Here is a 15,032-nt window from a genome sequence, read left to right as displayed (position 1 = left end):
AGCCTGACAAAGGAAAAGCTGCTGTCTCGTGCAGCCCCACCCTACCCTTCCCAATCCCCTTTGCAATTTTTCCAGGATGGCAAATGGACAAGATGCTCCCCCAACCCCAAGGGAAAGGCAAGCTCAGGGAGAGTCAGACGGGGGTGGGGCAGGACCAAGACTGAATGGGTGGCACAAAAATCAGGTTCTAAATTCTCCAGCCCTTGAAGCAGGCACATCTATGTCATGGAGATGCCTGAGGCAGCCACAGCCAGGCTGGGCCAGAAGGCCAAGGGTGTGCTCTGGACTCAGGGCACAGCTGCTGGAGTGTGCATGATGGGCAGGGCCCACCGCCTGCCCACTCCCTGCCCACCCTATTCAGCAGTCTGGGCACCTGCTATGGCTAGGGACAGCTCCTGGGAAGGGCTCAGCATGTGCCCAGGCAGGCTGTGACCCCAGGGCAGCTGGTGCCTGACAGGAGGGGGGCCACACCCATGGAGCTTTTAGAGGCCAGGCAACTCCTAGAGTCAGCAAGGCAGCTCTGACCTTCTTCTCATCAATTTTGTCCCTTTGGGCCCCTGCCCTGCCCTGAGTCCACCAAGATTTGCTAAGTTCTAGGTCTGGTTCCAGAAGAGAGGCTTGGGGTACAGAGGCAAGGGCTTGGACTGAGCACCCGGAGAACTGGGGAACGTGACTGAGAACTGGCTGCTGATCTCTGTGAGCCTCCATTGCTCGTCTATGAAACAAGCATGATAATCCCTCCTGACTTTGTAGAGATGGGGATATCAATAAGGTCACAATGTAGACCAGGGTGTGCACCATGAATGTTGGATATTATGACTGGGTCGAGGACCCAAGAAGTTAAGTGATTTGCCTACAGTCACAAGGCCAGAAATGGATGGGAAATGGTCTCTGTGTGGTACCCACCTCTGCCTATGACATGGGCCTTGCATCTGTCACTTGTGTACATGCACATGGGCCATGGGTACCACTCCCCCCTAGTTTGCAAAGCCTCTGCCAAAAGATGGGAGAGGGTGGGAGACTCCCAAGGCCCTGTGCTCCCTGAGGCTCTGTGACAGGGCCCCACCCACCCGCAGGTCTTCACGGGCATCTTTACAGCCGAGATGGTGCTGAAGCTGATCGCCTTGGACCCCTATGAGTATTTCCAGCAGGGCTGGAACATCTTCGACAGTATCATTGTCACCCTCAGCCTGGTGGAGCTGGGCCTGGCCAACGTGCAGGGACTGTCTGTGCTCCGCTCCTTCCGTCTGGTACGAGAGATCCACAGGGGCAGGGGCTAAGCAGGGAGTGGGAGGAGAAACCCCAAGAAGCCACAGAGCAAGAGATGAGCCTCTCTGGCCTGCGCATACCACTTGGCCCCTCTGAATCTTTCTTACCTGTAAACAAGGTGAAAGGGAGCCCTCCCTCCCAATCAGGTGGCATGCTGAAAGTCCCAAGAACTGACATCGGATGACCATGGGCAGCAGCGGAGCAGGGACTTTAGTGCTATACACAGGCCGGAAAACAAAGGCTCAGCAGCTCATTGGTGTCCAGTTGGGACTTCAGAGTTAGTCTTGCCTCACCCCCATAAGGATTACATACATTATTTTAAAATTTTTATTACAAGACCTTTCATGCATAAACAAAAAGTACAAAGGATACAAGTACCTACCAGCCAACTCCGATTATTGCCATTCTACAATTTTTGTTGCGCCCTCCCCCATTTTTATTGATGAGGGAGGAGTGTGTTAAAGCAAATCCTGACATGCAATCTCACTTGTAAAAGCTTTAGTCTGTAGCCTTTACAGATAAGGACTTTTTCTTTTTAACACATCAACAGCAGGAGTGGTAGGATATAAGTAGCCCCATTTAACAGAGGCCGATTGAGACTTCAGATCACTCAGAGTTGGGGCTTTAGGCCATTCCATATTGTTCTTTCTCCTGAGATTTTTGGCTCAGGGGGTCCCTAGGCCTTACTTGCCCTTGCTCTCCCCAGCTGCGAGTCTTCAAACTGGCTAAGTCATGGCCAACGCTCAACATGCTCATCAAGATCATCGGCAACTCAGTGGGGGCACTGGGCAACCTGACGCTGGTGCTGGCCATCATCGTGTTCATCTTCGCAGTGGTGGGCATGCAGCTGTTCGGCAAGAGCTACAAGGAGTGCGTGTGTAAGATCGCCTCAGACTGCAGCCTGCCTCGCTGGCACATGCACGATTTCTTCCACTCCTTCCTCATCATCTTCCGAATCCTGTGTGGGGAGTGGATCGAGACCATGTGGGACTGCATGGAGGTGGCTGGCCAGCCCATGTGCCTCACCGTCTTCCTCATGGTCATGGTCATCGGCAACCTGGTGGTGAGTGAGGATGGCCAGGTGGCTCCCCCATCTTTACCCAAGAAATGTACAAGGTGTGTCCAGTCCCTCTCTTGCCTTTACATCAGGCTGTGTTTGAGGGCCTTGTTCCTTGAAGGTGTAACCATACGAAATTGCTGGTATTTGACTATTTTCTACTTTCTACTCCCCCTCCCCATGGTAATTTACATAAAACTGTTTAAGAATCATCTGGAATTTCTTAAAATATAGATTCCTGGTCCCACTTCCAGAGAATCTGATTCTGCAGCTCTGTGCCAGAGCCCTGGAATCTGCATTTCAGAGAAGCTCCAAGCTTGGTCCAGGGGTCAAGGAGTAGGTAGTATGTTGAGGAAAGTAACATGATGATGGGTAAAACAGACCCGGATTACCATCCCAGTCCCCTGGCCATTGTCGCTGTCACCTTGAACCCATGACTAATCTCTGGTCAGGCTGGGATCTCTATCACATAGGAAAAAAAACAATAGATGCCTCATGAGCCAGGTGTGATTGAGCACACTTGTGATCCCAGCACTCAGGAGGCTGAGACAGGAGAATCGTTGAGTTCAATATAGCCCTGCTCAAAAAAATAAAAAATAAAAAATGAAAACAAATAGTATCTGATGGGGTTGCTGGGAAGATTGGCCTTACTGATGCACAGAAAGGCACAGTGTGGGCTGGGACTGGGACCTCTAGCTCTTGGTTTTCTCCTGCCCTCTTACCCACCTCTGTTCCTGGGCCTGTGAGCCCAGGCTCTGGAAAAAAGAATTATGTCCCGGTGTTGGGAGACTCCAGGGATGATATCCAGAGCTCAGGGCATGGTGTGTGAGGCTGTCCAGGAGAGGTGGGGCAGCGAGGTGGGGGCAGGGTCCGGGGTCCCCCAGTAGCATTTCTGTGGCTGGGGCCATGGATGTGTCTCTCCTAACTGTGCCCGCCCTGACTCTTCCTCTTCTTGGGAGTTGAGGGGTCACTTCTGTCGCTGTCCTGGAGTGCCGGGCCCAGCTGCCCCATGGTAGGCAGCACTGGCCTGGGCAACAGGGGGTGGAAGACACATGAAAGTCCCCACGTTCCACAAAGGCCTGTGGAATCCTTGGGCTGCTGGGTCAGCGCTTCTCAGATATCGCTGAGCTCTGGCTGGGGGCAGGGGCAGTGGGGGTGGGGGTGTCACCTCCATTGAAGGAGGAGACCGTGGGACAGCTAGAGAGGAGAGCCCAGGCTCACTGTCCCTGAGACAGTGCCACCTGAGGGAGTGGAGAGAGACGGGAAGGTGCTCAGGTTGAACTTCGAGGCAGGACTGGGGAGGGACACAGCCCTCCGCAGAAGTTTGCAGGTAGAAGTTTGCAAGTGGCCGCAAGAATCTAGAGCGGGATTCTGTCTCTATGAGTGGAGACTCAGAAATGTTTCTGCCACTTGCTGACTGGGGAAACTTGAGCAAGAAGTTTAGCCCCTTTGGGTCTTGGTTTTCTCATCTGGAAAATGGGGATGCTAATTGTTGGGATGCTGACAGTGGGTGGTCAGGAGGGTTATGTAGTGCACATCTCAGTGCTTAGCAAAGCACTTGGCACATGAGGCCAGCGGAGGGGAGATATTCCAGCCAAGTGTTTTGTGTTTAAAATTGTTGTAATAAAGTTGGTAGTCCCTAAGATTGATGAGATACCCTTGGCAGAGGTGGAGGAGGGAGACAATGGGCACTGACCATGGGCAAAATGCTCCTATGTCAGCCTTGGCCTCCTGCTGTGTGCCAGTCCCTGTGCCCAGGGCTTTTGGTGTATTATCCTTAATCCTCCCAGCAACCCTATGAGGCAGGTAATGCTGTTTCCACAGCCTGAAGGAGGCACTGCCAGAGCCACGTGGCTGGCTAGAGCCTGGGTCTGTGACTCCAGTAACCATGCCACCACTGAGAGCAGCAATCATAATACCGATCGCCTCAACACCAGCAATGATGCTGGTGGTGCTGGGCACCTAGTGTGTTGCCTGTGTTTGCTCACTCGGTCCTTACCACCCATGCGTGGGGGTTGTGCTGCTTTGTTTGTTTCATACCCAAGGAAGCAGAGGCCCGGGGAGGTAAATTAGTGACGAGTTCAGGATTTGAGACCTTAGGATCTGGCTCCAGAGTCTGCAACCCTTGTGGCACATTGCCTATTTCCCATACACACACAGACACACACAGACACACACACACACAGACACACACACACACACATTGGCATTCTTTCCAGCCCAACTCTGTGGCTTTTCCAGTTTGCTCAGAAGGAGTGGAGTGGCCCAGGGAGGCAGCACCATCAGCTCCTTGGGCACTGCCCCTCCCATCCTCCTCCTCAGGCTTCAGAGAAGCAGGTGTCTGCCTGCGGGCACCAGGCACCCTTCCAAGGAGTGTGGGGACCTGTGCCCCCTGCATCCACGGTACTTGGTCACTTCATCGGGGTTATGGGAAAGAAGAGGAAGTGATTGGATCCTAGGCAACCCCCCCAGAGAGCCCCCAGGGGAACACAACCTCCATCTCCCTCCTATCCTTTGCCCCCACCCCTTTGCCCAAGGAGGCTATTTCTGGCCCAGGCAGGAGCCGTGTGCAAACCCTGCTGACCCAGAGAGCAGCTAATTCCCATCTCAGATGTGTTTCTGGCAACTGGATGCCTCCCCCCGCCCGAAAGAGGGAGAAGGAAGACCAATAAATGTGGGTGGGGGCCAAGGCAGAAAGGGAGCTAGAGGACATGGTGTGGTTCTGAAATTCCCCCCAGCACATTCTCTCAAAGAGGGTTCTAATATATTATTTTAATATGATATTAACTGTATTAACATGATAGTTAAGACAATGACAAAGTGACTTTGAAGGACACTGGTAGCCAGAGAGTGAGGCACATGGAAAGGAGGGTCAAGGGCATAGCCTCACACATGCAGGTTCCCTGGTTCCTCATGCCCACTCACAGAGGTGGTTACCTCTGGTTACCACCCCCGGGCCTAAAGTAAGGACCAGGCTGCTCCTCTGGCTGGCAGGGGCCAGGATCCCCCACCCCAACCAGCTTTGCCTTTCTGCCACTCCCCCAGGGACGTGTGGGCGGGTGGAAGGAGGGACTACCACACCGCTGGCCTCTGGGAACAGCTTTCATATCGTAGTGTAAAGCAAAGTGTGCCCTCTGAACATGTTCAATGCTAGAAGCCTGGGTTATGGTTCTGACTATGCTGTCTGTCCCAGAGCAAGTCACTCTACCTTTCTGGGACTCAATTTCCTCATCTATGAAATGTGAGTTCATCTTGCTCTTCACTGTACCATGTATAGTTTTCTATTGCACACATAATACCAACCAACCTGTTCTGAACAGCTGTCCTTGGATTGATCTTTTAATTGTCACAACAAAATGAGGAGTACTGAAATCATCCCCATTTTACAGATGAGGAAACTGAGGCACAGAGCAGTGAAGCAATTTGGCTCAGAACACACAACTAGTAAACTGGGGTTCGGAGCCAAACCTGTGCATCCTGTTCTCTGTTGCCATGTAAACCCTCAGCATTGTACTTATGTAAGCACACATCTGTCTCTCTAACCTGTGGGCTCCTGAGGCCACTTGTTCACCAACAGTGGCAGGGGTTCAGTAATTGTGTGTCCATTGGAAAATAAAGTGTGGGAAGAGGGTGAAGGGAGACTGACTAGTAGCCTTGTTGGTCCCTGTAAGTAGAGATAGGAGAAGGTAACCAGGAGTAAGTGGGATAAGGACCCCCAAGGGGAGAAAAACGGACAGCTGCTATTTGGACAGAAGCTGAACACAGGGGAGCACAAGATCTATTAAGAGTCCCACTTAACAGATGAAAGGAAAAGGCTCAAAGATTAAGGCTCCGAATAAATTCTAGAGGCTGGGAGACTTGAACCCTGTTCTTTGTTCTGCATCCCCTGACAGTGGAGTTAGGGGACAGAGCCGCAGAAAGACTCCTTGTCACCCAGTGTGCCTCCCCAAAGCCTACCACTGCCTTGGGCTGCTGAGTTCTGTCATCAGCCGAAGCCTCAGTTCCCGTGTCTGCAAAGTGGGATAATAACAATGCTCCCCTCTGAGAGCAGTCACACTCAGGCATCCCATTAGGCGGTGTCACTTTGTCTAAAGCCCACGGGCTGGCTGAGGATGTTACCCCAGAGACCAGGAGGTTGGCCTGAGACTCTCCCTGGCCTTGCTTGCAGGTCCTGAACTTGTTCCTGGCCCTCCTGCTGAGCTCCTTCAGTGCCGACAGCCTGGCAGCCTCAGATGAGGATGGCGAGATGAACAACCTGCAGATTGCCATCGGGCGCATCAAGTGGGGCATCGGCTTTGCTAAGGCCTTCCTCTTGGGGCTGCTGCATGGCAAAATCCTGACGCCCAAGGAGATAATGCTCACCCTTGGGGAGCCCGGGGGTTCCGGGGAGGCTGGAGAGGTTGGGGACAGTGCCCCCAAGGACAAAAAGAAGGAACCCCCCCCTGAGGAAGAGGACAAGGACCTGAAGGACAATCACATCCTGAACCATGTGGGCCTGCCTCACGGCCCTCCCTCCAGCATTGAGCTGGACCACCTCAATTTCATCAACAACCCCTACCTGACCATCCAGGTGCCCATCGCCTCCGAGGAGTCCGACCTAGAGATGCCAACTGAGGAGGAAACTGACACATTCTCTGAGCCCGAGGATGTCAAGGTGAGCCCATCCAGAGTCTGGCTGGAGGGGCTGGGGGCCGGATAAACCTGGCTTCAAATTTTTATGTGACTTCTGCCGAGTCACAAATCCTCTTTGACCCTCAGTTTCTTCATCTGTAAAATGAGCACGATGATGTAGGCTTTGATGTGAGCATTATGTGACATGCTGTGCGCAAAGCCCATAGGAAGAGTTCTGTAATGTAACTTAGCATGATTAGGATCAGCCAGGCAAAATACTATCTGGACCTTCTTACCAGCAGGTGGTGCTCTTGGACAGGATGCTTTAGCCATGGCACCTCAGGTCTAGGATTGGGACCCAAGAAGCCTCTCTTAAATCCCCCTCTGAGTTTGAAGGCTCTAACAAGTCCTTGCCACAATCATCTGTTTCTGCTTACACACCACCTGGGGCTGGTCTCAATCTTCCAAGGTGTCAGGTCCAGGCCAGAAGCTCCGAGGAGAGGAGTTACAAGACCAATGGAAGTTGGGGACAAAGACAACTGAGAGCTGTGACGTAGCTTCAGGATGGGAACCTGGGCCCACCCAGGCCACACAAGGGCCTTGCTGCTAGGCCCAGCTCCCCCTCCTCTGCCCCTCTCTTGCAAGAATGAGAAGGGGACTAAAACGTAGGTGGCAGTCACCCCAGAGGTCAGAGATGAGGCTGAGACCCTGCCTGGGCCTCCCAGGGGCACGGACACTGAGGCCCCCTTACCCACTCTGTAGCCTTGTCAGGGTAAGACTAGCACACAAGGGAGGCCAGGGGCTCTGCTGGCCCCATACCACCAGCCCTGAGCCTGGCTGGGCACTGGAGCCTAATGACCTTTGTCCTGACTCCTTATTCTCCCCAAATATGTGGCACGATGACTTATCAGGGGACCAAGCGCCTACTGAGCTATAAATAGCCCAGGAAATGTGGCACCAGTCCTGGACCTCGGTATGAAGAACTTGATGGAGGAGGGGCTAAGAGCACTAGGTCCAAGGCTCTGGGAAAGGAGTGGGCCTGGGAACTCTGAAGCGGGGATAGGCAGAGCACCAAGGGGAATTATGGGAGTTGAGGTGCACAAGTGAGGCAGGCAGCTCAGTTGATATCATGGCTGACGTAACACTCGGTCTCAGTTTCCCTTTCTGTCAACTGGGAACGAGAATCATCATCCATCCTTGGTTTTCTGGTCACTGCTGTGGCTGCCAGGCTGTCCCCACCACAACCCAACCACCACCAAGCTGCCCAGGCCACCTTGCTCTTCAGGGGCCTCACCCACAGCAATCCAGGGCCCAGTTGCAGACTGAAGGCCGGGTCTGGGAAGCTGGCCTAGGACGATGCCAGGAGGAGGTGGGAGGAGGCCTGGCCAGGACAGAGCAACAGCCCCATCCCCACCCCCACGCTGATCAGGTTCCTACAGCACCCAACTGGTGCCTTAGCTGGGGAAAACTTTCCATCCTTTTTGGATCCTTCAGCCAAACAGATCCTGGGGTAGGAAGGCTGGGATTCTGGGGGCACTGCTGGCCTGTTTTGTGTGGGCTATGGTGCCCAGCTCCATCATGGCCCCTTTTCTTTTCTTTTTTTCCATTAAGTTTATTGGTACATTTTAGGTACACAATATGGTTACAGTCATCATTGGGATCTTGTACCTTTACATGATGTATCTTGGTTCTTATTTTTTCCCCATTCCTCTGCCCTCCCTTCAAACCCTCCACCCTTCCCTACTTACAAAGACTTTGTTTCCATTTTTTCCTTTTCTCATATTTTTTCCTTTCCCTTCTTTCCTTTCCCCTACCCCTCCCACTTCCCCTACTCCTTTAGACTTTTTCTTCCTGTTTCACAACATCAATTATACATTTTGATTCTTATTTACACTTTTAGTTTTTCACACCAGAGAAACTATTCAGTATTTACACATGTCTGTCCTATTTATTTCACTTGAGTATGGGCCTCAATGTGCATCCATTTACCTATAAATGTCTCTAATTTCTCATTCTTTATGGCTGAGTAGTACTCGATTTTATTTTTTTTAAAAAACCCCAACATCTTTATCCAGTCTCAAGTTGATGGGCAATTGGGCTGTTTCCAAGTTTTAGCTATTACAAACTGTGCCGCTATGGAAAAAAAAATTGTGCCGCTATGAACATGGGTGCACATATATCGCTGTGGTATGATTCTTTTAATTCTTTGGGGAAGATACCCAGCAGGGGAATAGCTGGGTCAAATGGGACCTCTAGCCCTAGTTCTTTGAGGTGTCTCCACACTGATTTCCACAGTGGTTACACCAACAATGGAGAAGGGTTCCTCTTTCCCCGAACCCCCGCCAGCATTTGTTATTAGTTGATTTCTTGATAGCAGCCATTCTTTCTGGGGTGAGGTACAATCTCAGCATTGTTTTCATCTACATCTCTCTCGAATGACCAGTGATGTTGAACATTTTTTCATGTGTTTATTTGCTGCTTTTACTTCTTTGTCTGAGAAATGTCTGTTCATTTCAGATGTCCATTTTTGAATTGGGTCTTTATATTTGGGGGCTCTGATTTTTTTTTAGTTCTTTATATATTCTGGATAGCAGACCTTTGTCTGAGGAACAGCTGGTAGAAAATTTTTTTCCCACGTTGTAGGTTGTCTCTTAGCTCTGTTGGTGGTTTCTCTGTAGTGCAAAAGCATTTTAATAAGATGAGAACCCAGTTGTTGATTCTTTGTGCTAGTTCTCATGCTACTGAGGATTTGTTTATAAAGTCCTTTTCTATGCCAATGTCTTTGAGAGTTCTACCTAACTTATTTTCCAGCAAGTTTAGTGTTTCTGTTTTAGTATTTAGATCTTATCTTTAATCCACTTGGATTTTAGTTTAGTGCATGGTGAAAGATAGGGATCTAGTTTTAATTTTTGGCAAACTGAAATCCAGTTTTTTCAGCACCATTTATTAAATAGGCTATCTTTCCTCCAGTGAGGATGGTTGGCTCCTTTGTCAAAGATGAGGTGGCTGAGTGTGTCTGGAGTTGTTTCTGCATCTTCTAATCTGTTCCACTGATCCTTGGCATGACTCCTTTTCTTACCTCTATATCCTCAAAAGTCCTTTCTGGGCTCTTTTTCCTCTGCTGGCTCCCTTCATGCTCCCCTGCTTCTCCAGATCCCCCAGCCTGCTGAGCCCCGTCCAGCCACTTCCCCCCTGATTCCGGTCAGCCTCCTCCCTTACCTGAGGCCCTCACCTGTCTCCTGTCTCCTTATGCCCTCATTGCTCCTTCCCAGACCTCAGATGCCATCAGGCAAGACAGCAGCCACCTTTGTCCCTGTGGTTCTTCTGCATGGGGCACAGTGCTGGTTCAGTTACCCTGAGCTGAGTGCTTGAATGAATGGATGCACCTCCTCCACTCCTTTTCTCCTTTCCCTCTGGTCTCCCATCCTGCCCCGCCTGGTGGGAGGATGAGGGGATCTCTTGGGGCCCAGGGGTCACATGCCCCTGTGGCCCTGCAGAAACTGCCGCAGCCCCTCTACGATGGGAACTCCTCCGTCTGCAGCACAGCTGACTACAAGCCCCCAGAGGAGGACCCCGAGGAGCAGGCTGAGGAGAACCCCGAGGGAGAGCAGCCTGAGGAGTGCTTCACAGAACGTAAGGACTTTCCCCAGGGGCAGCACCCTTACTCAGCCTGGGTACCTCCCCCAGCCCAGTGTCCCTGTAAGAGACAGGCTGTCCCAGGGCTAGAGAAGGCCGTGCAAAAACAGCAGGCCTTCCTCCCTGGTGCTGCCCTCCCTGCCTCACCCTGGGTGAGCCACCTCCTGAGCCTCAGGCCTCAGAAGACAGCCCTGGCGAAACATCTTTGTCCAAAAGGCCTGGGCTGAGCTGAGTGACCTGCCTGGGCAAGGTGGGGATGGGGAACAGCTGGCCTGAACCTCCTTTCGCAGAGCACCTTTCCTCTGTGTCCTTCCCTGGCCGCATTGACACATAGGTAGAGTGGGCTATGGAGGGAGGACCTGACCCCCACATGAGCCAGATGGAGCCAGGTGTGGGAAGAAAGGGCCCTGGGTCTGGGGAGCAGTGAGGTGGAGGCTGTAGAGGGGCAGCCACATGACACGGTGCTGGACCTGTCCCCCAGCCTGTGTGCAGCGCTTCCCCTGCCTCTATGTGGACATCTCTCAGGACCGTGGGAAGATGTGGTGGACTCTTCGCAGGGCCTGCTTCAAGATTGTTGAGCACAACTGGTTCGAGACCTTCATTGTCTTCATGATCCTGCTTAGCAGTGGGGCCCTGGTAGGCACCACCCCAGGGGACAGGGCAGGGACAGATGCAGGTGCCAAGCTACAAGGAGTCCCTCTGAGGGATCCCTCCCAGGGATGGACATGGCCTGGAAAGTCCCAAACTCAGAGAGTTCTGAAAAGGACTCACCTGTGCCTCCAGGATATATTTTAGAATGCATATGCTTCTCAAGGTGCCAGATAGGTCCCTCTTGTTCTGTGGGCTCTGACTGTGAACTTCTGGTTACTGGGGAGGTAGGTGGGCCCTGGGAATTTTGGGGGAAGGCCAAGGGAAGGCTGAGATGCATCACTGCCGAACTCCCAGCAGATGATTGGGAACCAAGAAACTCCTCCCCACTGGGCAGTTCGCTCCTCTCCATGATGGGGAAGGGACTGGGACATGTCCACAGCTGCCCCTGGCCTGGCTCCCACAGCAGACCCCTGGGAGGATATGGGACAGGATATGGGATATGGCTGCTGCCCCCGCCTCTGGTCCCCTGGCCACCCTCAGCTTATGCTGGTGTCCCCCAGGCCTTTGAAGATATCTATATCGAGCAGCGGCCAGTCATCCGCACCATCCTAGAATACGCTGACAAGATCTTCACTTACATTTTCATCATGGAGATGCTGCTCAAATGGGTGGCATATGGCTTCAAAGTGTACTTCACCAACGCCTGGTGCTGGCTCGACTTCCTCATCGTAGATGTGAGTTTGCCAGTCTGGACCCCTCAGCCAGATTCCGAGGCCGTTGTGACTGTGGACTTTCAGGAGCTCAGGCCTTGGGAGTCAGGGCCTACCCACAGGCACACCCCGAGTCAAACCCCCAGAGCAGCACTCTTCCCGGCAGACTAGCTTCCAGTGAGGAGGAATAAGAGACCACATTTCTCCTAAGGGTCAGTCAGGCCTGGGACCATATGATCCTGGGACCATATGATCCCTGCCAGTTTCTGGAGAGGATTTCCATACCCCCTTTGATGGGCATACAGGCCCATGAAGGAGATGGGTATTATCTCTCTTATTTATTGTCATCCCCAGTCACCTGGTGATATCACTGAGGACGTAGCCAGGCTCCAGAGGTTCTGAGACAGGTCCAGGGCTGCTCTTCCCACCAGTCAGGACCACCCACTAGGGAGAGGGTCCACTGAGCTGTGAGCTCGGGAAGACGCCCCCTCAAGGAGAGATCTCTTTCTAGGGGCTGTTGCACTGGCTTGGGGGAATCCAAGGGTCCTGGGCTCCCTGACCACACCCATTCCTCTTTTCCAGGTCTCCATCATCAGCCTGGTAGCAAACTGGCTGGGCTACTCAGAGCTGGGACCCATCAAATCCCTGAGAACACTTCGGGCCCTTCGTCCCCTGAGGGCACTGTCTCGATTCGAGGGCATGAGGGTGGGTACTAAGAGGGCCCCTGAAGAGGGCTACTGATTGGAAGCAGCCACCCACAGGGCAAGGTGGAGAGGCCTGTGTCTGTATTCTAGCTACCATCAGGGCTCGACCTGCTTATGGAGGCCTGGCCTACCCCATCCCCTCCTTCAGCCCCTCTTACCACCACTGGGGGCAGCAGAGGCTGCTGCAGTGCCCAGAAGGGCTTGTGGCAGGGAGAAGAGTATGAAGGCCGGCAGGCCTGTGGATTCATAGGTGTCTCTCCCTCCCCTTACCTCACATTGCCTCCCCCAGGAGGACTGAAATATGAGGTGTGAAGGTGCCTCTCAGCCTGGCCTCCTTGGGCCTGAGTAGAGTCATACCCTTGAGCTTGAGGTCAGTGTAGAGAAGATCCCCTCAGGCCCTTGAGAGGGGAAGTGACAGGTAAACATGGTCTGGGCAAGATGAATGGAACTTCCCCCAGTGAAGGGAAGGAACAAGACTTGCTCCATGGGGACCTTGTGAATGGACTGGTTGCAGGCCAGAGGCAGGCTCACCCCAGTGGCTCCCTGCTGCTCATGCAAGAGGCCACTTCAGGCCTGGGCCTGCCCACACCCTGGGTTGGGAACCCCTCCCTACTAAGGGGAAATAACCTGCCCGTGACTACACAGCTGGGCGGTAGCCCAGGGAGAAACAGAGCTCCCCTGGGCACCATGGGCTTCTGCCATCCACTGTCTGAAGGTCATGGAACAGGTCCTCAAAAAAAGACAATTCTCAGACTCAGCCCAGACTGAAACAGTTTGATGAGCCTGTGTGACCAGGGCTCATGGGCAGCTGGGGTTTAGTGCTGGAATCATGCTGTTTCAAAGACCCTGGTGGCCTCTTCTCTGTCCCTTTTCGATGTGTGTGTCACTAATTATGTGAGCCAATGAGCAGGGACCAGGTCACATGGGCTGAGTTTCCTATGGGGGCTGAGGAAAGAGTGTTTGTCTCCTGCCTGGTGGCCCATGACAAGGCTGCTTCCAGAGAAGCTCAGTGCCCCCACTCTGGCCTGATGGCTCCAGCCAAGCAGAGAAGCCTCGCTGCCCAACCACCAGGCCAGCTGTGCCCCATCCCTAGCCCTTGTCATCCCCACCCCTCTTCCACCCCTCTCCCAGCAGACAGCTTCTCCCCACTAGGCCTTGCTCAGAGCGGCCATCCTCCAAGAGGCCCTTCCTGAGGTCCTCTGCTTGGTGTGCATCTGAGGAGTCCTCTCTCAGGGGGCCGTAGCAGTGACCAGCCGCTGGCCCTCAGGTGGTGGTGAATGCCCTCCTGGGAGCCATCCCCTCCATCATGAATGTGCTGCTTGTCTGCCTCATCTTCTGGCTCATCTTCAGCATAATGGGCGTCAACTTGTTTGCTGGGAAGTTCTACCACTGCATCAACACTACCACCTCTGAGAGGTTCGATATCTCTGAGGTCAACAACAAGTCCGAGTGTGAGAGCCTCATGCACACAGGCCAGGTCCGCTGGCTCAACGTCAAGGTCAACTATGACAACGTGGGTCTAGGCTACCTCTCCCTCCTCCAGGTGGTGAGTGTCACCCACTGCCCATGCCCAGGACTAGGACAGCGGTGCCTTCCGGTCTATCATTGTACTGGAAACCACTATCACTCCTTGTTAGGGGGCCACCTACCTTTCTTCCAATGCTGTGGGATGCTGAGGTAGTGTCCAGATCTCTCTCGTCTGTTAGGGGGTTCTGGAATGGGGCCCCAAGGAGGAGCCCTGCTGGGGAGGGAAGGGAAATTTGTGGATCAATTTCACCTCTTCTCCTAGGCCACCTTCAAGGGTTGGATGGATATCATGTATGCAGCAGTGGACTCCCGGGAGGTGAGTCAGGTCACTGAGACGTGGCTGGTGAGTGAGCCAGGGAGGGACAGTGCCATAGCAGCACATTCCCTACCCCACCACGCCATCTCCTTGGGAGCCCTAGCAGCCTGGGGGAGAGTGGCCCCTGCCCACAGTACTTTGGGGAGCAGGGAGAAACTTGTGTATGCATCTCACCTTGTCCCATCCCATGGCCCCTACAGCAGGCGGACCAGCCGCAGTACGAGGTGAACCTCTACATGTATCTGTACTTTGTCATCTTCATCATCTTTGGGTCCTTCTTCACGCTCAACCTCTTCATCGGTGTCATCATCGACAACTTCAACCAGCAGAAGAAGAAGATGAGTATCTGCCCCCGCACTGCCCTGTCTCCTGCTTCCCCTCCCCCCATCCACTCATTCCTTCCTGTGGTCACCAGCTGCCTGACAGCCCTGTGCTGTTGCTGGCAGCATGCCCCACAGCTAGCCTGGTTCCAGATCCCACCAGGGAACCTTGAATGGTGACATCATTTCCCTAATCTATAAAGTGACATTGCTACAACCTAGCTTGCTGAGTTATTCTAAGGACTCAGTGAGACACTGCTGGAAATTGTCCCAACACAGGCTTCCAGGCAG

At 53.1% G+C, this 15,032-nt stretch overlaps 1 protein-coding gene across 2 annotated transcripts in view; it reads left to right on the top strand.

Moving 5' to 3' along the window:
• Positions 1–15,032, top strand: part of Scn4a (sodium voltage-gated channel alpha subunit 4) — a 47,216-nt gene that overhangs the window by 25,388 nt on the left and 6,796 nt on the right. For both annotated transcript variants that reach the window (XM_021247565.2, XM_021247566.2), the window contains 10 exons: positions 1,077–1,250; positions 1,976–2,332; positions 6,495–6,980; positions 10,435–10,570; positions 11,055–11,209; positions 11,725–11,898; positions 12,457–12,579; positions 13,846–14,124; positions 14,368–14,421; positions 14,622–14,759. In XM_021247565.2, coding sequence (XP_021103224.1) covers positions 1,077–1,250; positions 1,976–2,332; positions 6,495–6,980; positions 10,435–10,570; positions 11,055–11,209; positions 11,725–11,898; positions 12,457–12,579; positions 13,846–14,124; positions 14,368–14,421; positions 14,622–14,759 — 2,076 coding nt within the window. The remainder of the gene's footprint in view (positions 1–1,076; positions 1,251–1,975; positions 2,333–6,494; positions 6,981–10,434; positions 10,571–11,054; positions 11,210–11,724; positions 11,899–12,456; positions 12,580–13,845; positions 14,125–14,367; positions 14,422–14,621; positions 14,760–15,032) is intronic.

The sequence above is a fragment of the Heterocephalus glaber genome, unplaced genomic scaffold, assembly GCF_053883595.1.
Source record: "Heterocephalus glaber isolate CG9 unplaced genomic scaffold, H.glaber_assembly_v1.0 deba00001124, whole genome shotgun sequence".
NCBI classification, from domain to species: domain Eukaryota; kingdom Metazoa; phylum Chordata; class Mammalia; order Rodentia; family Bathyergidae; genus Heterocephalus; species Heterocephalus glaber.
Note: the sequence above shows the minus strand (reverse complement) of the source record. Positions and strands in the feature narration are given on the sequence as shown.